The 21933-nt window shown below is 43.0% G+C and overlaps 1 protein-coding gene across 29 annotated transcripts in view; it reads right to left on the bottom strand.

Moving 5' to 3' along the window:
* Nucleotides 1-9294: 9294 nt before the first annotated feature.
* SRRM1 (serine and arginine repetitive matrix 1) overlaps nt 9295-21933 on the bottom strand; it is a 19245-nt gene continuing 6606 nt past the window's right edge. For 6 of the 29 annotated variants that reach the window (XM_075173409.1, XM_075173396.1, XM_075173425.1 and 3 more), the window contains 15 exons: nt 21727-21897; nt 20835-20947; nt 20178-20378; nt 19497-19700; nt 18810-18929; nt 17176-17447; nt 16953-17033; nt 16516-16602; nt 15694-15838; nt 15385-15426; nt 13386-13490; nt 12560-13021; nt 11439-11625; nt 10488-10682; nt 9295-10276 (listed from right to left, as the gene is read on the bottom strand). In XM_075173409.1, coding sequence (XP_075029510.1) covers nt 10172-10276; nt 10488-10682; nt 11439-11625; nt 12560-13021; nt 13386-13490; nt 15385-15426; nt 15694-15838; nt 16516-16602; nt 16953-17033; nt 17176-17447; nt 18810-18929; nt 19497-19700; nt 20178-20378; nt 20835-20947; nt 21727-21897 — 2490 coding nt within the window. In that variant the 3' untranslated portion in view covers nt 9295-10171. Of the gene's footprint in view, nt 10277-10487; nt 10683-11438; nt 11626-12559; nt 13022-13385; nt 13491-15384; nt 15427-15693; nt 15839-16515; nt 16603-16952; nt 17034-17175; nt 17448-18809; nt 18930-19496; nt 19701-20177; nt 20379-20834; nt 20948-21726 lie in introns of all 29 variants that reach the window. The other 23 variants (XM_075173422.1, XM_075173424.1, XM_075173423.1 and 20 more) reach the window with 16 other exon arrangements.

Genomic DNA, 21933 nt, shown 5'->3' with positions numbered 1-21933 from the left:
ACTCCTGCAGACAAATTGGGTTGATGTGGACAGGGACTTCAGAGCATTTTTTTCTTCCTTTGGGGGCCTCAATTCCAGCGATAGATGCTAATTTTTTGTACAAAAACCAACAGGTTTGTGGCTGATAGCAGGTGGGTGTAACACATCCACGGCAAAACAGAGCCGTGGGGGTTGCAGTGGGTGCGGGAAGGACAGGGGGGACCTGGACCTTTTATAACCTGGAGAGCAGACCTTTACCCTCGGGGCAGGACAGTGCGGCAGGGCGTGGGGCAGGAGCGGCGGGGCTCGGGGGACGCAGGACATCGTTGGCTTGTCCCGGGACTCTCCCACCGCAGCCTTTCGACCTGCAGCATCGTTGCAGCTTACCCGAAAGGCTGGGGAGCCGGGGCCCCTTCCCCGGCAGAGCCAGGCGGCCGCGGGGCTCACAATAGCGGCATTCAGAGCCGGGGTCCTGCCGCAGCGGCACAGGGAAGCTCCCGACGGAGCCGGCACGGCACCGGTGCCAAAGCAAGGCCAAGCCGGGCAAAGGGAGCTGCAAAGGACCGCGGGGGTGGCCGGGAGCTGCGGTGACTCCGGCCAGCCCGAGCCTGTCCCGCACCCACGGCCCATTGCCCCATGCGTTTTTTGGGGGCGAGTGGCACAGCCAGGAGGGTAGTCCTTTTCCACTTGCTCTTATCCCTGCAACTGTAAATCTTCATTCCTCTCCTCTGTTTTTCCCCCCAGACTGAACTTTATCCAGGTTTGGGACCTGGCCATGCGGGACCCCAGCACCAGGCGCCTCGGGGGTCCTCAGTAGAAGCCTTACACGAGTGAATGCATCCCGAAGCCCTGGGCTATTCCTGCCACCGTACTCACAGGTACTGCTCCTTGGCCTCACCGCAGCAAAGTCACCTTTTTAACTGCCGAAAGAGTCTCAGTCATCAGAAAATGATGTTAATCGCATGAGCATTGCCGAGCATTTTATCAATATGAATCTTCATTACGCCAGGGAATGCTAAACCTAAACCCACTGTACTGATGGGGAAACTGAGGCAGGAGGGAGGGATCCCACGAGCTGCCTGGCTTTACACAGTGAGTCAGCGTCCCCAGCGCAGCACCAGCCGCATCTCCCTCCTCCTCCCCTGGCGAAAAACACCCAGAAAAGGACACCGAGCAGTAAATTAGATTAACATTCGCTGCAGCGTCTCCACGCTGCCGCGCAGGCAGTGGAAGGTGCCGGACGCTGCGCTGAGGGCAGGGAGGAAGGAAGCGGGAGCTGGAGAAGAGCCAAGTCCCCGCCGGCAACGCAGCCAACCTTGAGACAAGGTGCTCCGTGCACGCGGCGTAATTTGGGGCGAGTGACGTAGCAAAGCCTGTAGCTGGGGAGCAGCGCTTTCAGCTCGGGCTGAGGGCTGGAGCAGCCCCGCCAGCCCATCCCGAGCCGTAAGGAGACGCTGGGGTGACTCAGCTCACAGGATGCTCCGGCTGAAATAGGCTGATCGGGAGGGCGAAAGGCTTTTTTTCAGCGGTGAGATTTACCCCACGGTGGCCCCGGGAACCCACAGACATGAGCCCTGCGTCCGTGGAGATGCTCTCCTCCTGGGTAATGCCCTATTCGCCCTCAAAACACGCGAATTACTCCCTTTTCACACAACTACCTTCACTTATCTCTGTCCTGGATAGCAGCGAGGTGTCCGCTTTCCTCGTCTGGAAAGAAGAGTTGAAGCTGAAAGCGGAGTCTGCCTCCTCCCGAAGCTGCGAGAACAGCTCCCTTTATCCTCCCGCATAAATAATAGAAGGGTTCGTTCACATGCTTGTAATGGATTAAAAATAAATAAATATGAAAGAGCTCAATTTTGTTTTGCCAATCATGCACTTAATGTAATTTTCCCTTCTTGTCCCCTTGTGCCGGTGCATGTGGACTCGCAAAGATTTTAATAAGCTGGAAAGGAGCCAAACCATTTCTGTCTCATTAAAAAAATATCATCGCACTGACAGAGGTAATTTTTTCACATCAGTAGTCAAATCCACTTGCTGAATTAAAATCCAGCTGACGGAGAGACTATCAATTTTTAATGGGATCTTACCCCCCCGCCCCGGAGAGGGGAAGCACGTGGGGGTTATTCACAAAAGGGATCGAAATTTTTCGCAACCGCTCCGCTGACTTCAGTTTCAGTTGAAGCACGTAGCCGATTATTTTTAAAACCTGAATGAGAAATTACAAAAAGCTGCTGCCCCCCCCAGGCAAATACCCTTCCGAGAGCCTTCCAGGCAGCGCCGGGAGCCCAGGCACCAGGGCCATTCGCTTCTCCCACCGCAGGTGCCGGCTCAGGGCGCGGGTGCCACGAAGGCAGCCGAGGTTTGTGCCCCTGGGGACGGCCCGGAGCGGGACTCGGCATCAGCACGGGTCAAGGGTGGGGGGAAAACTCAAAGGAAGATCTGGCCGAGCAGATAAGTGATGCACGTGCTTTTGTGAGCCTGGCCGCACGAGCTGAACCTCGTCTCCAGGGTCCGTCCCCGAGCTGACGTCGGCAGCCAGAACTCCATTTATTTCAGCCACAACAATTTACACAAGCTGCAGCTCTGCCCCTGGATTAACACAAAGCTTTTGCGGAAGAATTGAACAATTCTTCTCCCCCAAGAGTCATTTTCCCAAGAGAGCCGTTTTCCGTGTTTTCTTTTAAATAAAAGAGAAGGATTCAGAGCTTCCCAGGCTGGGGAGTCGGAGCATCCCCCAGCCCTGCCCGGGATTAGCAGACGCGGCTCAGGTGCTCCGGACCAGCCCCACTCCTCTCCCACAGCTGGAAATAGCAACCCGAGCACTCCAGTATCTGTTCGACAACATCCTTCTCCATTTCTCCGCAAGCACCTCCGGCACCCCGGATTTAATACCTTAATGCAATAGCAAGATCTGTCTCCAAACGGGTTGTGTCACGCGCCCGTATCGCTGTCGGGTGCCGGTGCCCTCGCGGCCGCGCCGCCGGCTCCTGCTCGCTCCCGTCTCATCTCCCTTCTCCCGCGCGATGGCCGTTGTTCGCGACGCGCACAGCTGCGTGCTCGGTGCCGCGCACAAAGGCGGCATTGATTTGGTGAGCGATGGCTACCTACGGCGCTCTGCCCGAGGGGCAGCTGCCTCCTGCCTTTGTAGAGGAGGGAGGTCGCAGCCGGACCCCGCGTCCCTTCGGCTGGTTTAACTCGCGCATCGCAGCGCGCCCTGGCTGGGGAAACAGATGCGGGAGTTAAAAATGATTCCTGTCCCCCCGCCCCGGGCTGTGCAGCCTCCCCCGGTCCATGCGCTCCCAGCACTGACACTGGTCCCAGTTTGGGAGCCAGCACGCTCTTTCCTGCAGCGCTGAATTTTGGGATCATCCAAAAAACATCTCAGCAGAAAACAAAAGCAAAACATTGCTGAACAAACGGGCGCGTGCGGCACAAGGTGGCTGCTGTCACCCTGAGTCCCTGTGCCCTCTAATCCCAGTTTCACCCAGCCAGGTTAGGGCGTCAAACGCTGACTCACCTGCCCCGGGAGTCGGCCACGTCCCATTATAAAATCCGACACTCCCAGCTAAGGAAGCATTTTCACAGCATTTCCCCTCCCCGGGACACTCGGGCTGGCTCCGCGCGGTACCTGGTGGCTGCTCGGGCACAGCCCCCGCTCAGCTATACAAGACACCAGCAAACCCCATAGGAAGCACATTTGCAGCTCACGTTTTTAAATGAAAGACTGGGAAAAAAAAAAAAAGAAAACAAAAAAACCCTACAAAAGGCCTCTTTCCAGTAGTACTTTTAGCTCCGTGACAAACTGGCTGTCATCCTTCTCCCTTAAGCCACAGCTTTCGGATCGGCCCCAGAACTACAGGCAAACCCGCCTCAGATGAGAAGAAATAAAATGTGATTAACTGGCCCCGCTGTACGCTGGCCAGAGCTGGCTTTGCTAGTCCCGACTTAGGAATTGCCCTACCGGACTGGGCTGTCTCGCCTCCCCCAGCAGCCAGCCCCACACCTCCCAAAGCACCAGCCCCGAGGACGCGGGGCTCTGCTCTAGCAGGAGGCTGAAGCTCCGGGCTTTATCTTGCTCCAGAAGGGAGGGGTGGAACCAATGTTTCTTATTAGCCTGCTTGAATTAATTTAAAGCACTCATTTTAATCTTGGTTTAAATTAACAGACAGGAAACATCTTTTCAACTTATCGGTTTTATGCTATTTTGCATTTGTAGTTTCATTTTTCTTAAGGGAGGTGATTGGCATAACCTTTAAGCGTGCGATTTACCCTTCTATAGTCTCTTACTCTAAATTTGAGGCTGTTTCTGTAAACTTGATACACCGTCCCTGCGCACTTTCAAGCTGTTACCACACATAGTTATCATACACGTGTTCAGATTTTGTTAAACGCATCCTTTTCTTTTTTTTATTTTTTTGACTACAGGAACAATTTTTACTCATTATTTTGCCAAATGGCCTTTAGGTGAAAGTTAATTAAAACAAAAGAAACATGAGAATATTTTTTTCACGTGTTTTGCAATGAGTGATGATTTTCGCAGCCATTTGCCCCTTCAAAAGCGGAGCAGTTGAACAATTCCCGTGCTACTGGGGTAGGTTTGTGGACAAGCTCAGTCCGGCTTCTTCGTCACTGCCTGGAATTGAATCCGTCTGAGGAATTTTGCTCTTTGTACCTTCTTGCTGTTCTTTCCAAGTTCAAGCCAGCACAAAGCACACCTCTTCCTTCAACACGTGCAGAGCTTACAACAGTTTTGGTAACGTTTGGTATATTTTCTGTATTTTTCTTTGGAAAAATGTTTACTGCTTTGCCACGCTATGCATCTGTTCTTCATTAACGGTCATCAACAGCCGATGCTTTAGTGAACAGGGCAAGGGAGTCCAGCACTATTTCCTTTCCACATCATGAAGAAATTAAACTTTCTTTTAGTAAAGAAGAGCCCTTACTCAAAGACTATTTTACAATATTAATAACACTTTTCTCCCACTGAAACACCCAAATCTTTGGGTGTTTGGGCCACGGACTCAAGTTCTGCACTAATGTTCCTAAAAAAAAAAAGGCTTTGTGCCCATTTTCTAGTGTCCTTTGCTGAAAGTTTCTACACCGACCAACTTCTCAATAGGTAACTATAAATTAGACTTTAACAGATATAATTTTAAACGGCGATTCTTCTTGAAACATGTTCAAATCTAATTTTGATTTAAATGGCAGAATCCAGTTCCAGAGGTGGTCCCCCCCCCGCAGCCCTGCCCTCCTGCTCCCAGCCCCACCTGGTGAAAGGCACCTGCAAGCGCACCCTGCCCTGGCGCAGCGCGGGCTGGGGGGCAGCTCCTGCCTCTGCTTCTCCAGGGATATCCCAAAGGCGTAGCCCTGCAACCACCGCAGCTTGCATTTAAAGCGAAAAAAGCAAAATACTTTCCTTTCAAGGTAAAAACGCACGTTTTCCCTCTTCTCTTCAGCTGCTAAATCTGTACGGCACACACAGCGGCCGAGCTACCGACCGAACTCTCCGCTTGCGTGAGCTCCCTTCACCCAGCCCTGCGGAACATGTGTTAACAATAAATCAACAGTGCATAATTGAGGAGCACCCCTCTGAACAAAGTCACATCACCTCCAGCTGCGTGTCGCTTGTTCTACTATTAAATTAAATCCCACTCTTCCCAGCCATCTTCCCAAAGCTTAATCCACGCACAGAACGGGGCACATAAAGAACTTGTCCACGTATTTGCATGCTGATTGCCTCCAGGCAACCAAGGAAGCAAACACAAATTATCACAAGTGGACCGTAAGATTTTTAAGCATGATGGATGTTAGCTAAGCTTCACTAGAAGGAAATGCTACCGAATCAAGTCAGAACTAAACCTGAACAAGAGAAAACATACGTCAAACTGCTTCTTTCAACCAGAACCTAGCTCGAAACAAAGACAGGGTTGCAAGATAAACAGTTTATGGACGTGATGCATTCAAGAGTGTAATACAGCGGGAAGGAGGCAATGTTCTTGCTGCACTTTAAGCAGCTGGCGATCTGATTTCTGAGACAGAAAGAGCTCAGGTAAGAGTCCCTGCTACAGGACATCATCTACCGCCGGCCGCCGGGGCGGGGAACGATCTCCCTCTTCTTGCTTCGTGCCGTGGCTGAACGGACTCGCGCAGTTACGACCTCTTCGAACTCATTCTAGGAGAGCAGAAGCAAGAAGTTCAAAAGTCGAACTGTCGATTAAAGTCTGGAAATACATAACTGCCTATGCCATCGTTCTCAGATTTAATAATCTTTCATTATCCTTAAAGAGATATACTACTTTCACGGTAATTTATTACAAGGACTGCGACCTGATCAAGAGAAACAAACAATTCCACTGGGAAGTTCTGAGAATATGACAGGGGAGAAAAAAAATTGTACAAGAGGGAAACCAAGTCGCTATTCAGGAAAGTGAAGGAGGCTGGAAAGCCACGTGGGAAGGCAACGCTGTAAGGAGCGGCAGTTCTCCCTCGCCTGCCAAAGTCTCTATTACGGCTGCGGACTCCGGCTGAGAAGCGAATCGAGTGTTGTCAGCGCTGTGGCTGCCTTGCTGGATACTTACATGAGATGTAACCACAGGCTTTAAGCGGACGATTCAAGGTTTTACGAGCAGATGATCCTATACTAAAACGTAAGTTATCACACACAACGGCTGAAATGAAACTCGACCCAAACACAGTTCAACGCCCCGCTGAAGGCTACCCTTCCAATAGCACTACTTTTCATATCCAAACACACGCATTGCTAGGTTTGGTGTTTGAGGAAGGACGTCAGCAGAGCGCAAAAACGCCCGTGACGTCAGCCAGTCCTCCAGTTAATCGCTGCTTCGATTAACTTGTGCCAGACAACGCGGAGCTGAGCAAGTACGAGCTTTAATGTGCGAAGTTTTACAGGTAGGGCTCTGAGCAGAGAACTCTGCCCTAGAGCTGTTACTTATCACAGGGAGTACCAGGTATTTTCCAAACCAGCAGTAGAACAGTCTTCGTCCTACACATTAAGGCAATTCATAAATCAGTTTGCGAGTGTAAAACTGCAGTGGTGAAGCTCAGGAAGCTGGTCCACGCAGAACTCCCTAGGCAAATTTCCAAAGTCACACAAGTGGAAAAATTTAATAATCCAACACTGAGTTTCTATAAACTGCAAACTATTAGCACACACACCTGTCCCATCTGTTGACATAACAAATACATCTTTCTTTTTTATGAACTAGATATTGACCTGCCAGTGACTCACTTCATCCTTTCGTTCACTCCTGTGGACTCATTTTCATCCAGTCCAATTAAACTTGAATTTTTTTTTTTTTGGCGTAGTTAGATACAGTTATTCCAGCAAGTCACTTATCTAAACCCCTCTATCTGTCATTTCAGGAAGGTAGCCTTGATCAACAAGCAAACACACAGCATTAGCAGTTTCGGAATACAAACAGCGAGATTCATGCACCAGAGGTTCTGCCGTGTTGCACAAGGCGCCCTACACGGTTACTTTCTGAACTACAGCAGCACGACTACAAAGGAAAGGGTTGAGAAACAGAGATAAGAGGTTAACCGAGAAGATCGAGTGGTGAACAGATCAGACAAGTTTGGGTTTGATGACAGGATCTCAATTACAGAGGATCAGGAGAGGAATTCAATGATGTAAGTCGACAGTTCGCCAGGACAAAGCTTCACGCACAGACACAAATGCTGAAGGCTATCACCCTAGCGAGTGGTTTTGTACTAAAAAGTATCTACGCAACAGGATTTAGAGCAGCACGGAACAGTGCAATAGCTCATGAGGAGACAAGAAGGCTTGCTGTCACTCGACTGGTATTTAAATGCAATGTTAGCATTTGAATGAATGGCTAAGTAGGAAGAAATTAAAATATTAAACTAAACACAATTTAGAAGTTACGTTCTTCTAAAAGAGCTCTTTTTAAACCTAAACCGTTCTTTATGGATTGATGTTAAAAAGAAAAAAAGAGAAGGAAGGAGCACCAAACAATAGAAACTCCAAAGGACAGAAAAATGTGGGGGAAGGTCTGGCCTCCCTTCATGACCTGTCCAAAATCAACAGTGAAGTCCTTTATCGAAGTGCAGTCCTGGAGGCAGGAGATGAAAAATAGGTACGAGGGAAGATAAGCAGTGACTCAGGTACTGGATATATTTAAAGAACTTCTATTTGTCCCAAGATTAAAAGGCACACAAAGGTCCCAAAACCCAGATGAAAGGAAGATGCAGATTGTAAGGCCCAAAGCACTAACTCCTTGTGAAGATTGCACACGTACGGTCTGTTAAGACTGAATTTCAGAATCATTTGTGCTGCCAAGGAACACCACGGGGGGGGGGGGGGGGGAGAAGGAGGCAGAGAGATTAGCACAATACGTTGTTAGGTTCTGTAGTTTCATAAGCACCAAATTCACTCAGATGTACTTTTGAAAATGTGTTTGTCCAGAAAGTTCTTGGAATTTATTATACACATTTAATAACAGATGATACTCAACATTCAAGTGTTGTTGAACTAAGTTTACAAGCACTTTAGCATACAATGTATACTTATGCTAAGAAACAAAAGATTCAGCATATAAGGAAGTGCAGAAGGAAGCTACTTTAAAGATATCCCCTTCCATCCAGTATCTACATAATACCTGTTTTATTTTAAAACCCTACACGATGTCAAGTAAAAAGACTAATCAAATATCTACACTTAATTGTGCACATCACATCTACTTCAGATGCAGGACAAAAATTTTCAAAAGCATGTGCCATTCCTCCTTCCAGAGGAACCTCAGACTTCAGAATTGACTTGATTTCAGAAACAGAGCTTGAATTTTTAAAAAAATTCAACAGAAGCAATCCAGCAAGTTTCAAATATGATTATGAAAAAGGCAGCGAGCCACCAGGATTCTTTAGATGAGCATTCAAACCAGTGTTTACATGACTAAACCTTGTTAACTAAGTTAATGCAAACCTGCCATTGATTTTTGCAGGACCTTGAAACATTTTACTTGCTACGACAAGCAATTTTCACCAGCAAATATTTTGTTTGTTTGTTTTAAGCTTATCCATCCTAACAGAGTGCTGACCAGGTAGACTGTTTTACTCTTGCTTTGCAAGAACACCAATCCAGACACACCAGGAGCATCACTGAATTAACAAAGGGCTATTTCTGCTAGCCCTAGGACTGTTAAAAACAAAAGCCCCAATTTTTCAGAGGCCAGCATACTGGATCAAATACTTTTTTCATATCTGTATTCATTAACCCTGTACAAAAGAAAGCTGATTAGCAAATGTAAATGTTCATATAAAAATAGCCAACATCTGTTTAAATTTAGAAATTTATTTTGTTTAATCCACAAGCTTTATATAGCTTTAGTTAAAAAAACAAAAACAAAAAACAGTGAAAACATGACAATATCCAAAGTTCAGGTTCCTCAAACTTTCAAAGACCACATCTCTGAAAGTTGCTTATACCATTCAGAAGAACCGTAACGAGACAAGATTTATGAATGGGGCAACGACATCTCACAAACAAAATTTATGTAACTGAAGGAATTTTTCTGGGACTGCTGATCATGGAAACTGCCCTTTAAAAAAAGAACATAAAAATACAAATGAAATTCCAGTGTTCCAAATCAACATGTTACATCAATATAAACCCACAGTGTCCTGGTAAACAACATGCTTTCATTTATGTACCATTCTAAATTGCTATTCTTGATTCGCTTTAATGGAGACTATACAGGCAACAGTAGAAAGCATTAAAATATATGTACTTCCTTGGTAATTCTGCAGTGGTTTTACTTCTGGGCAAGCTTACAAACCACAAAGGTTAGTAGCATAATGTAAGTGGATAGAAAAGAAGTCAAATGAGACCCTCACAAATTATGCTAAAGGCTTTGTTGAATTTCAAAGAAACGAGGGAATTGACGGTCATGTTTAAAACCTTCAAAACAAATTCCTACTGCTTCTAAAAAGTCTCAGTCTAAATGAAATTATGTTGACTGTCAATGAAAGAATGTCACTAGTACACTGTGGACACCTTTTGTAATGTAAATCCATGCCCTTTGTACATGGTGAACCTCAACCTAGCAATTATTACAACAAATGTTATATTCTAAAGCTCAAACACATTTAGCAATTTGAAATTGAATTCTGAGTACAAACCAAATAAAATGTACATTATATCAAAGGATTCAGCCTAGGATGGTGGTGACACTTGCGCCTTCCTCATCGACCTCAGTGCCTTCTCTCGCAGGTGTTTTTCTAGATCGTCAAGGTTGTCTTCTGGTTCACTTTCTGTCTCCTTCAAAGAAGAGAAAGCATTTCTTCAAACACTGAAAGCTAAGCCAGGCTGCAGCCCTCCCAATATTGCAAACCATCAAGTAAAATCAAGAGATGCTAAGTTGCATTTCTGAAGTAAGACTGCTGTTCAGAACATCAAGAGTACAGTGTACATTCATCTCATCTATTTTCTCATATCGGACTCTTTAGAAGTGAAGGTACCAAACTCCTACCTTTTTGGGTTCTGTCTCTGCTTCCTGGTCTTCCTGTGCTGAGGTGGTATCTGCTGCAGCCGCAGCAGCAGCTGCTGCAGCCGCCGCAGCCTTCTCCTTCTTATGTTTTTTGTGTTTCTTGTGCTTTTTATCCTTTTTATGCTTCTTATCCTTCTTTTTCTTCTTCTTCTTTCCACCCCCTTCTTGATCTGAATTCTGTAACAAACAATTCAACACATATTACAACTCATTCCTAAGGCTTCGAAATGTTTTTAAAACAAGCCCACAACCATCCTGGGAAATTTGAATGGACTGAGCAACATCTGAAACTCCGTAAACTCATCACTGTCTTCAGAACTGGGGGAAAGCCACAATCCCAATCAACTGACGGAAGCAATCCTAGAAGACAGATATTGTAACACACGGCTGTGCTGCGCCTGTTTGAAACGGAACTTAACACCATGCAAACTTGATACGCTGGTCAGGGCAATGACAGGCAAGCCTCTTCGTAAAAATTATTACTGCAGTGGAGTCTAACTCCCTCAAACACTCCTCTGGCAAAGAACGGAAGTGTCCCTAGGAAACACCTTAGGAGAACAGATAAAGATGCCAAACAATCTCTTCTCTTCCTACTAGGAATAGCCTGAGTTTCCACGTAAGACTACTAAGCATAAATAAGACCACCTCACTTTGTAGACCATGAAACTCATGTAGACTCATGAAATGGGGAAGTCTTTTCTTCCAGAAGTTAGAATTTATATATAATAGCACTTTTTTTCAGACTCAGAGATGTTAAGTTTGAAAAATTTATGTTACAAATTGTTTTTAAGACGTTTTTAATTACGAAAAAATCACTCCAAGGATTTTTTTTTGCCATGCGAATCAGCTTAGAGCTGTTCAGCAGCTAAGTCTTCATGAAAATAACTTGCCATATAACCCAAAACAGTATTGCGTTTATTAGCAAACAAATACCCTTGCAGGTGATGGGCTCTGAGTTGGGCTTTTAGCCTTTTTTGCAGGTGACCAGTTTGCAGAAGGGGAACGAGACCGAGCAGGAGATGGAGGTCCTTGATGTTTTTTCGGTGCTGGCTCAGGTGATCCTGACGCAGACCGTGATGAAGACACCCGTCTCGCAGATCGTGGACTTGGCGTGGAAGCCCTTAAAAACAGAAGAGCTACACTTAGATTCTAGTGTTAGAGATGTAAGAGACAAAACAAGTAAGTAAAAAATTAACAAAAAAAGCCAGATGAATATACGTTGGTTATAAGCCAGCTTATAAATTGGTTAAGCTGCCATTTAAAAAGTGATTAGTTACTTTGCTGGCATATGTTACAAAAAGCAAAACAATCTAATACCATCGTAGATTCATAATGCAAAAGGATGTTGCAACTTGATAGCTTGTTAAACAATACTACTATTGTTGTTCAGGAATGATTGCTCCCTTTCTTCTGATATGACTAATTTATAACCACATTAAAAGTCAAGAGAACAGCAATGCTGTTTTATCCTCCAATGAAGACAGAGTGCAAGACATCACATTCAGCTACTCTTTCTTTTTGAATTAATAAGCCAGCACCATACTTTTGACTATCTGCTCATAAGAGCGGCATCACACTAAAGAAAACTGCTAAAATTCTAAATGTTTGGAGTTTTTTTTCCCTCTCAGATGACCACTTATGAAATTATTTATGAGCTGATGAAAAGTATCGGTTCCCTTCTGCAGTTAGCTTTAAAACAAGAGAAAGTTCATTTTTCTTTAAACAAAGCTAGGAACAAAACTTCTCTCAAACTTCTTTTCACCTGCTCAGCTCCAGTGCTTTGCTGTGCTATTAAAAGACCCCCCAAACCCTACATAAAGCCTCTTCAATGCTTCTCCCCACGTTGCACTTTATTTTAACAGATGCTTCCAATCTAATAAAACTTCCGAAAAAACAATGTTATGATGGTGGAAGCTGAACAGAGCCACCAACACTTCAGCAATCAAGATATGAGAACCATTTAAATGCAATTCCCTAGCTATTCCCACTGCATTAAAACAAAACAAACAAAAAAACCCTCACAAAACCACCAGTAATAAAGATGGATTTTTTACTTTGTCTTCTTAGGTTCTGGTGTTCTTGACACCCTCCTGATGGGTCTAGTACTTGGAGATGGAGACTGTCTTCTCTGGGGTGAAGCTGAAGCTCCCCTTCGTGGTGGTGGTGGGCTTGCAGAGGTATGAGAAGCTCTAGGCCGTGGTGAAGGTGAATGCCTTTTGTTTTGTGGTGGAGAACGTGTCTCCCGATTGGACCTACTGGGAGGAGATCCCTTCCTGTGCTTGGAAGATATCGAAGGTGAACGCCTTTTAGCAGCTGGCGAGCTCCTTTGTTTTGGCGGTGGTGAATGGGAGACTCTGCGTTTTGACTGTGGAGAAGGTGATGCCCTTCGTTTAGGCGGGGGAGGAGGAGAAGCCGTTCTTCTCTTAGGTGGTGGAGACGGAGAATATCGTCTCTGTATCGGTGGAGAGTATCTCCGGGGAGAAGGTGAGCGTCTGCGTGGGGGTGGTGATGGAGACCTACAAAGAAAACAAATGTTCAGGTGCCACATAGGTGCCACAATGTGAATTAGTTACAAGTGTTTTGAAATTTGCCCAAAGAGAGGAAAAAAGAATTCTTTCAAAAATTCTTTAAAACTTTACTTAATACCAAATTTTTTCAAAATCAGCTTAATGGGTGTCATTCAATATTTGATACAGCAATCAAACGATATCCAGGCCACACACCTACCACACAAAAATCTCACTACCAAAACTACATTCCCCTCAGTAACCGTGAATCAAGGAACTGGTTTCCTCAATCATGACATTTCTTCTTAGATGTCATAGTTGGAAGTCAACAAACCAAAAGCAACCACTTCACGACAAAAACACAATACACTACCTTCGACGAGGTAATGAAGGTGAGCGCCGCCGCCTAGGAGGAGGGGCAGGTGAAGGAGAGCGTCGCCGCCTGGCTGGTGGGGGCGATGGACTTCTCCTCCTCCTACTAAAGAGATAAAGGGATTTCTCAGAGAAGTCGCAATTGAGCCACGAGATTCTTTTTTGTACTTCTGCTTTCGCTATACAAAATCATCTTGTTCATGCGCTTCAAAATGAAATTCTATTTGAAGATGGAAAAAAAAAATACTTGTCTTTCTAAAGAGTGTGAGACAACACATAATTTTACTGTAATTTTCAGAGCCCACGACAGCAGTTATGAGACAACTTCACATTCTGCTTAACCTGGTCCATTCGCATCTTCTAGCCAAAGAGGAAGCCCAACTCTCTCCCATTTTCTTCTCCTGAAAGCTTATTTCTGCCATCTCCCTTGCACTGAATCTAGTGATCATCTAATGAGTCAGACCAGCTTACTGATCCACCAGGAGACCAATCCAATAAAAACATGATTGCTAGATCCAACTCAAGGGAGGAACTGGGAATGCCCAGCTGTGTCAGGCAGACCAAAACTGTGTTCAGCAGCAGTCTGAAGTTGGATCAGATTAAACAGTGTGAAACTGTACTCCTGAAAACAGCTTTTATCTATAGATCTGAAATCCAAAATTACTTATTTCTTGAAATGCAGAGAAAAATCAGAGTTGTTGCTAAACTGCAGCTATCTGGATTAAAATTATTCACAAAATGAGCCAGTTTCTGCTCTGCAAGGTTTACAACAGACGTTTGGGAATGGGAAATTTTAATCAAACATGTACTTCCCTACAGTTTTAAAGGAGAGGAATATTGGTATTTTGTAAAGTAAAACATTCCTTTTTTTAAAAAGCAATTCAGATAAAATGGCTGGATAAAGGAAAAAATGAGAGTAATGAAAAAGCAAAGCAGCTCATCTACATAAACTGAGATTTGATTTCAAATACACTGGCTGCTGTTCTCCAAGGCAATGAGTTACACTTTTTATAGATAAGAGTTTGCTCCAAAAGACAATGTTCTTTTATGATCAAAAAAATACCTGCCTTCAAATGTCATGGTCGCCCTAATTAAATATGTGTTTTTACACAATAGGTAGTATACTGCAAAACAGATTAAGATCTTTGAATTCCAATCTGTTTTACATAGAATTGTTTGACAAGATCCATAATTAGGATGGTCTACATTTGTAGAAGTAGTCATACTTAAATCTCATATATCATTATGTACGCTGCAACTATATTCTAGCTATGTCTTAATTACAGGTTGCTCACAAGGGTCATTATATCAGATTAATAAACCCATCAAGCATCCAGCTTCCTGCAACCTCCTATATTCCGCGATCAACACAGAGCAAGCAATTTCACAAATAAAAGTGTTAACAACATTGCCTGCATAAAAAACCAGAAAATAAAGTAGGTGTTAACTACTGATCTACCACTCGTCTATTACCAGTAGTTCCAAATATCTAATGAATGCAGGAATAAGACTTTTGAAAATTCCAATTATCTGTGACCCAGAACATCAAGATCTTAATCAGTTGTTGCGAGTCTACGGAAGGGTTTTAGCCAGAACGTCAATGGCAGCAAGAATACAAAGTAATGCTCGCCCACCTTTCGAATCTGTGCATATGGAATAAGAAACCCCCTGAAGAATACAAGCATTCAGTTGTTTTCAGGCATCAGTAAGATGCTAATAACATTAATGTTATTAGCTGTTACAGGCTTATGTGAATTAACAAATAGTCAACTATGAAGGAGACAGAGCAGGTGTTCCTCTTTTTTTTTTTTTTTGCCAGTGAAATGGTCCCAGATCCAACACATTAAGGAACACATCAGTCTGAATTTCCCTCACCTTACTACTTTGAGTGCACAAGTCCGAAGGATGGCAAGTACTTATCCATGACAAAATAAATGAGCGCCTGTCTAAATGATTTTTCTATATGTAAATCCTATTTAACAGATTAACTTCTAACCAACCTTTTCATCACTGGCGATTGCCACCTCTTTTCCATCTGCATCCTGATAGCAGTGGAGGAAAAACAAAACAAAACAAATCTATCTGCCATATATTTGAGGCAAAAATGAACATATTCAAATAAAGTTCAGAGTAATTCTTATCAAATGAGCATAACAAGAATGCAATCTTGAAACAAGATTGGGCAAATTGGACATGACTTAATTCTGTTGCCTATTTGCTGACAGTTGCATAGCAGATAAACAACAACATTAAGTAAATAGTTAGAAAAAAAAAAGACATCAGTCATGTTCAACTTAAGAAAAAATTACCGAGGGGAGGATTCCTTCTGTCGTTTTCGTGGAGACGGTGATGGACTGCGTGAATGTGAATGGCGTCGGCGTCTACCAACTTCCCCATTCTTCACATTGGATCTTTTAGGTCTTTCCTCTTCAGACGAAGATGAAGAACCAGAATCTATAAATGTAGAAGAATCACTCTCTGGAAAATGATTCTCATGACACTGTTAACACAGTTACTGATAGGATTATAACTGCAGTTTAAACTGCAGTACTAACATCCTCTCCCACAAAACAAGAAACCTCTATTTAAAAGCAGTTCAACTAAAAATGTTAGTTGAAGTCAAGCGATAAATAAATCCATCAGAGCTGGGTAAAAATATTTGCAGCAGCCTAACTGTCCACATAAAATTTGACCAGCCAGGTAATTTAAAAGGCGAATTGCAGTTACTTACAGAAACATTAAGTGGACAAAACCCTACACCAGGCCCAGGTTAATCTACTGATCTCAAGCATACAAGAGTCCAAAATATTAGGAAATAATCTATTGCAACAACGGATTAAGTAATCCATAGCAAACAATATTTGTGTGTGATGCTAAGAGTTTAAAAGTGCACATTTTAAAGATGTAAACCAATTAACAAGGGATATACCATAACCTTTAAAAATTATACCGTATTCTTCATGAGTAATAATTAAAGTGACTTCATTATCAGTTGTAAATCTAGAATTAAGTTTGCAATTGCTCTGCAGTGCACACAGCAAATAATTTTCATCAGTATTTGAACTTAACATTAACTACTTCCTGCAAAAGTAAACTGCAATACAGTTTTAGGAAATCTATGTCATCCATACCAGATGAAGACTGTTGATTTTGCCTTCTGTACTGACGCCTCTGTTGAACAGAGTCTGCTGCAGCCATTTTACCTCCTTTATCTTCTTCTGAAAAAGTACATGCATGGACAGAATACTTAAACTGAAGATACAAATTTGCCTTTTTCAGGCAGAAGCAAAGTCGTATTACAGTAGATCATAAAGCATGTTTCCCCCTCCGCGCCCCCAAATCTTAAGATAACATTGAGGCTGGAATACACTTTGGCTGAGCTTTTCCCAAGAAAGCTTGGATGGAGATATTTAAGGCAGTATGAGTGATCATCTTTATACTTCTGAAAACTCTTGCTTTCAATACCAGCCTATCAAGAGGGTTCAGCATTTTACCACTACCTTTTATTGTCATGCATCTTTGGTTAAAAATCCCACCCAAAACCAGTGTTGAAAAGTGAGAGTCATACCTGATTCAGAGAGTTCTGCTTTCCTTGGTTTTGGTGCTGGCGAAGGAGATTCTCTTTTTTCAGTACTCTTATGCTTGGGTGCTAAAAGACAAAATCAAATAACTCAGCTGCAATTCGTTACATTCTTGCATGCTTTTCTGCTCATACAAACTGTACACACCATCTTTAAGAAAATAAAAGCACAAAATGATAAAGCTGCTGGAATACAAATTTTTTTGATTACCTGATGCTCTGCTAGGCGAAACAGAGCCACGGCTTTTTCTTGCACGATTCGACTGCTGGGGTGTTGGAGACCTACGTGGTTTTGGAGGTGGACTTGCTGGTGGGGATGGTCTGTGCCTCCGCCTAGGAGGGCTTGCCGAAGGAGAGAGCCTACGCGTTTTACGAGGAGGACTGGATACAGTTCTTTTAGGTGGTTTCTTTGGTGGTGATCGGGAACGTGAGGAGGAGGAGGAAGAGCTACTGCCAGATAAGGATGCTGATGATCGTCTTCTCCTGTAAATCAAATATAACATTAGATTCTGACTAGCCAGCTTAAGAAATGTTTGAGCATGAACACAGAATAGCATTTGTTTGCAAGCACATATATAGAGCCACATACAACACCACTTCCAAAACATGGTGGACAGCCTCCAACACTTGGTTTGTAGAAGAGGAGAATAACAACCAATCTTTCACAGTTATTTTTAAACTACACAGTGAGCAAAAAATTGTTAGTGTTACCTTTGCTTGCTTTCTGTCAATCTACAGACTACAACTAAGCTTTTCTCCTGGGAGCAATTAGTTTTGTTTGGGCTGTCTAACTTTTGGATGGTTAAGAGAATTCTCCGTGTTAGCACATGTGATTTAATGATCTTCAGAACAGATCTGTTTAAGAGTTTAGTGTGCAAGTACACTAAAAAGTTTTTATACCAGGAGGTAAAAATTTCAGACAACTTAACAATTCAGAATCAATCTATCCATTCTTATGTTTTAGTCTTTCATCTTTACTTTGTAATTTTAAAAGGTAGGGCCTCTAGAATTCTGCGGCAAAATTTGTGGCAAGTTCTGTTACAATTGTGTACCTGCAGAATCCACCTTTGGCTGCAGAATTCCTGAGAACCTGGAAAAAAGAAACCCTACCTTGAGTGAGATAAACATTTGCTGAAAGGGAGCTCTTGTACATCTTGCAACATACATGTTTGATACTTTTCACAGTTTTTCCAGTAACTGTGTGAAATGAACATCTTTACAAACTCAGAAAAAAAAAAATAGTCATCACCTTGTCATAAAAAGGAAGAACTGTTCCCTCCTAAAAAAGAACAACTACTGTACACAGGAAGCATGACTTTAATCCTCTTCCTATGAAGAGGACAAGAATCTATTCTCTTCCTATGAAGACAAATGTCTATTTTGACATTGCCGTAAGTATGTAGTTTTCTTTGCAAGGCAACTCAAAGCTTTGCTACTAGAACAATTGCTTATGCTGTCAAAAATGTAACCTCCAACACCAGAGAGCAGACCTTGAAGATTTTTTTAAGTAAAAGAACATAAAGAAGAAACACATTTCAAGTTAAAATTTAATTTTTATTTTGATTTTATGTGATGGAAATGTAAGTCATAATTAAAAAACTGCCAACAAGTAAAATCCAGTTACTTGTTCTAATTTTTGCCCCCGGCAGGAAGAACTATTACATTCCCCCACAACACACTTACGAAATATGACACTGCAGTTTTTACATCACTCAAATCATATACCTGGCAGCACTAAGGTAAGGTGAACAAGGTAATTTTGATAACGCTTATTCCTCACAACTAACGTTCCCTCCAAATTTCAAAGTTTAACATTTTTAGTTGTCTCAAAAAAGGGAATCTTACCGCCTCACAGGGGATCTGCTTCTTCTGTGTCTGGGTGGGGGAGGCATTCGCCTTGGAGGGCTCCTCCTCCTTGGAGACGGCCGTCGTCTTGGGCTTGGTCGCCTTCTAGGGGAGTAAGACCTGTCACAATCAAAAATTCAAATGAAAAGCAACTATCTATTTTTCAGATTTGAGGAATTTATCCTCAGGGCACTGAGCGTAAAGTTGCTTTTCTTCAAGTGTATCACATTAAAGTAGCATTTAGATTATGATGTAAAGTGGTACATTCAGACACAATCAGTGCTTTAAAGTTTACCAACACCTCTATACTAAGAAGTAAAATAATCCAAAAAAAAAAGGAAAAAAAGAAAAAGTACTTTACAACATCTTCAGCATCAAACCTATCTCCTAAAAGAAGGCTACACAATTCCCACTATCTAACAAGTGCCATACTCAGCATTAAGTACCCCATTCTTTCTCCAGTCAGTGTTAGTCACTGTGAGCATCTTCTCATGAACTGATAGGAAGAAAACAATTCCCGAACACATTTATCCATTGAATGCATCTTTCTCATTTGGCCTAAAACATCCCGTAGCTCAACATCTCTAAAAACATCACAACTTTAACAGAGAATATTACATTAAGTGGCACCTTCAGAGAAAATATTCGCTTCTCAACCTTCACAATCAAGATAAATTGAAGTCCTACCTTGACCGTGATCTATGACGCCTTCTGGGTCGAGAATGAGATGGAGAACGTGATCGAGATCTTGACCTTGACTTGGACCGAGTTGGGGATCTTTGACGAGTCTTCTCTTTTTCCTTCTCTCTCTCCTTCTTTGAATTACGTTCTGGTGAAGTTTCCTTAGTCTCTGGTACAGGAGGTTCAGGTTTAGGAGCTTTTGGGATATCACTGTTAAAAATAAAGACTTATTCTATAAGCACATATAAATCATAGCCCCTGGAATAAAACTTTAGAAGCTGCCAAGATATTCCCCTACAAAGAACATTCTCCTGCCCATCCTCTGACAAGATGTTAGACATACCACTCTAAAACCGTGAAAAGAATTAGGACATGGTGCAATGATTCAAAGAGAAGAAAAAGTAATACACAGGCTGTGTTAACCTGCTAGAAAACAAGATGACATTGTCAGAAGTGGAAAAGATAACGAGGACAATGAAACTACTAAGCAGCTAAGCACTCTGCCTTTAGAATTCTACACAGGACAAAAGAAAACTTACTGAAGATTATTAAATAAATTCTTCTGCCATTGAAGGGGGCAGGGAGAAGCAGGCATTCCCCCAAGTCAAGCTCCAAACAGGTATTAAGATAGATTTCCATTTTTTAAAAGGTAATATATAGTTCTACACACAAAGTTATCATGCTTACCTGTTTGAAGTTGCCTCTTGAACAACAGTCTCCTTTGGTTTCACAGAGGGTTCTGGCTCAGGAGTCGCCTCTTTCTTTTCTGGTGCAGGAGTAGCACTACGGCTCTTGGTTCTGTGATGAGGGGAGCGAGAATGGCTGCGTTTCCGCTCTCTTCTGACAGGCGACGACCTCCTTCGAGGGGAAGGAGACCTTGATTTGCGCCTAGGAAAAAGAAGTGCCATTTAATAGCATAACACAATGAAACGATGTATAGGATAATAAAACCTGTGATATTCAGCAGCTAAAAGCTCTTCTGAGTCAGGCAGACTCCCAGTACTGTCTACAGCAGTTAAAACATGTAGGGCTACTTTGTATTTTCTGCTCATAATTGACGGCCAAATTAAGATGTTAAACAAACAAAAAAAACCCAAAAAACCAAACCCGCAAGAACAAAAAGAACAAAGCCTGGAACAGATAAACCATTAAAAACAGTTCCTAGTGTAAATAATACCTATATCAAAGTTGCTCTAGTTTACTTGCAATTACTCTTCAGTACTAAGTCAAGCTAGCCTGCCAAAATAGCTAAGTACTTCCAAAGTTCAATTAATTTTTCTCTGCCGTGCATTCTTCACTCAGTTCTAGAGTACTGTTGATACATTGTCTGTGCATTTTCATTACCTTCTTGGACTCCTGGATCTGTCTCTTTTTTCTCTGTTGTCTTTGTCTTCCTTATCCCTCTTCTCCTTGTCTTCATCTTGTTTCTTCATAGAAGCCAGTTTCTCTTGCTCTATCTATGCAACCAAATATTATCACTTAACTCAGCAGCATCATAAAGACCTCATCAAATATGTATGTTGAACAACAACAACAAACATATTGCTTCAGGACTAAAGTACGTTGCTGTCGTGGTTTAACCCTAGCCAGCAACTAAACACTACGCAGCCGCTCACTCACACCCACCCCGCCGGTGGGATGGGGAAGAGAATCAGGAGGGTGAAAGAGAGAAAACTCGTGCGTTGAGATAAAAACAGTTTAATAATTGCACTAGAATAAAGTAAAATAGTAGTAGTAATAATAATAAAATATACAAAACAAGTGACATACGATACAATTGCTCACGACCCACTGACCGATGCCCAGCCTGTCTCCGAGCCATGATCCCCCCTTCCCGGACCACGCCTCCTAGTTTATATACCGAGCATGATGTCATATGGTATGGAATACCCCACTGGCCAGCTGGGCTAGCTATCCCAGCTACGCTCCCTCCCAGCTCCCCATGCACCCGGCAGAGCACAGGAAGCTAAAGAGTCCTTGACTACGTAAGCACCACTCAGCAACAACTAAAACATCAATGGCCATCAACATTCTTCTCCTACCAAACCCAAAACACAGCACTATACCAGCTACTAGAAAGAAAATTAACTCTATTCCAGCTGAAACCAGGACAGTTGCCCAGACAGAAGAGTTCTGCTGAACATAAAATGTCTACTGAAATACCAGTGGTTGTACAGCCAGTAATTCTGCCCAGTGCTCACAACAACTCATCCACAATTCTATTAAAAAATCCTACCTGTCGCTGTTTTATTTCTTCTTTCTTCAGTTCCAGAAATGCAGTTGGAATACCAGCAATGTTTTCTTGTGCACTTAACAGCAGTGGCCACAGTTCTCCCATGAACTCCCTAGCATTTTTCCCATTCAAAAAACCAGTCAGGTTGATTTGCATCATTTTGGAATCTGGGTTCTGCAAAGAGATATGACAGGAAGACAAACCGGTTAT

The sequence above is a fragment of the Calonectris borealis genome, chromosome 25, assembly GCF_964195595.1.
Source record: "Calonectris borealis chromosome 25, bCalBor7.hap1.2, whole genome shotgun sequence".
Classification (NCBI taxonomy): Eukaryota; Metazoa; Chordata; class Aves; order Procellariiformes; family Procellariidae; genus Calonectris; species Calonectris borealis.
This window is presented reverse-complemented; position numbering and strand designations above follow the sequence as displayed.